This window comes from Anneissia japonica, unplaced genomic scaffold (genome assembly GCF_011630105.1).
Source record: "Anneissia japonica isolate Jap-2015-1 unplaced genomic scaffold, ASM1163010v1 scaffold232263_len1765_cov268, whole genome shotgun sequence".
NCBI classification, from domain to species: Eukaryota; Metazoa; Echinodermata; class Crinoidea; order Comatulida; family Comatulidae; genus Anneissia; species Anneissia japonica.
The window spans coordinates 1-1,765 of NW_022743591.1; the positions used below are offsets into that span (position 1 = coordinate 1).

General features: G+C 35.9%; 1 protein-coding gene across 1 annotated transcript; it reads left to right on the top strand.

The window, feature by feature from the left end:
• Window positions 1–132: 132 nt before the first annotated feature.
• Window positions 133–1,756, top strand: LOC117119511 (NXPE family member 3-like; the record flags this gene model as incomplete). The annotated part of the gene is made up of 2 exons (XM_033264336.1): window positions 133–182; window positions 281–1,756. Coding segments are annotated over 2 exons (805 nt in total), but the record flags the coding sequence as incomplete, so codon positions are not given.
• Between the last annotated feature and the right edge of the window lie 9 nt (window positions 1,757–1,765).

A 1,765-nucleotide genomic window follows, 5' to 3' on the forward strand; every position in this document is an offset into this window, starting at 1 on the left:
ACGTATATATATATACATATATATATATATACGTATATATATACATATATATATATATACATTATGTGTTACATATGTACATATTACACAATATGTACCTTGTTATATTAAGTAATCTAGTTTATTTTTTAGGATCAACCTGGAGTTTTATGTAATCAAGAATTTTGAAATACATGTGGAAGGTAAGGCCTTCAATATTACTGCCAATCACAAAGCATAGGCCTATTTTATTTGCCAATCCTTAAATCCTTTTGAATTGAATATTTATTATTTCTTTCAGATCCAGCAAAAAAACAAAAGACAGATGGAGTATATTCCTCCGACATTCCCCGCTCAGATGGTTTCTGGGTAAACAATAGGTGGCATTCGCACGCATGTGCGGGGCTCGAGTTTGAAGATCTCAATAAAAGGCTTTCCCCCTGTTTACAGCACAAGAACATTTCCTTGCTAGGAGATTCCACCTTCCGACAGTGGTTTCACGAGCTCGTTGACATTTTCAACGGGAAAAATCACTCAAATGGGCTTACAATGTTTCATCGTGTGGCAGACCTTGACATTGACATCCTTTTTCAATTCCATCCTCTTTGTATTCTCGCAGAACAAAAGGTTATTCCATTCGCCAGTATGAAGTACGAGAGTGAAATTATACGCGAGATGCATGATTGTAACCGCGTTGTCGTAGTCGGCCCATGGGCCCACTACGGTCAGTGGACAAAAAAGAGCTATCTCGATCGTCTTTACGGAATCCGAGATGCAGTCGTTGACTTTTTACAAAGGTGCCCAAATGCAACTGTTGCTATAAAGGGATCCCATCCACGCAATCATAAGAATATATATTTTTACATATTTGGAAACGACTATATATTTCGTCAATACAATTTGCTTTTACGAGAGGTTTTTAAAGGAACTGGCGCAGTATTTCTGGATGTGTGGGATATGAACTTATCATATTATGCTTCTAATACACTACACATGCCGCAGGCCGTTATCCGTCAGGAGATGAACCTTTTATTTGCTTGTCACGTATGTCGATGACGTCACGATTGTATCTCCGTCCGGACCGTCATAACGCCTAGTTTTCATAAAACCGCCAACTATCCCTGCAGCGCTTTTGCCGCAACATATTATCTGATCTCGAATATTTCGTTCATTCCTGTGGACTTCGTATTATACTTATTGTGTATGATTATGTGCCATGGTTTTATTGTAATCTGAAATAATGTATATTAATGTATATTAAAATGTATATATTACGGTAATATATATATTAACAATAAGAGAGGACCGAGTATTATAGAACCTTGTGGTACACCACATGTGATAGAAGAAAGTCAAAAATAGAAAAAAGAAGTAAATTGTTGGCGACCGGTGAGATAGCTTTTAAATAAAAAATAAAAAATATATATATTTCCCATGCCAACCATTTCTTCTAAGATATTTTGTAACCTAATTTTATTTTCATCCCCTCCTAGCATGCAAGGATCTTTCTCATGCAACGTTGCAACTTAACTTGTGAATCACTTTAATCCCTTTCATTGTTTATCAAACTTAATCAGACCCAACTAATTTATACTTTTGAATTACCACTCTGTCTTTCTGCGCATGCTCAGCTTATCTTAATTAATTGTATTTCTATGTTTCTTTAATCATTAGGCAATTTTATGTGAAGAGTGTCACACCATGTGTGTGGTACGAAACTAAGTATAGCTCTGGTCTAGCATTGAGCACTCTGCTGGTAATACTTGCGATATTTTATTTCCGTTAT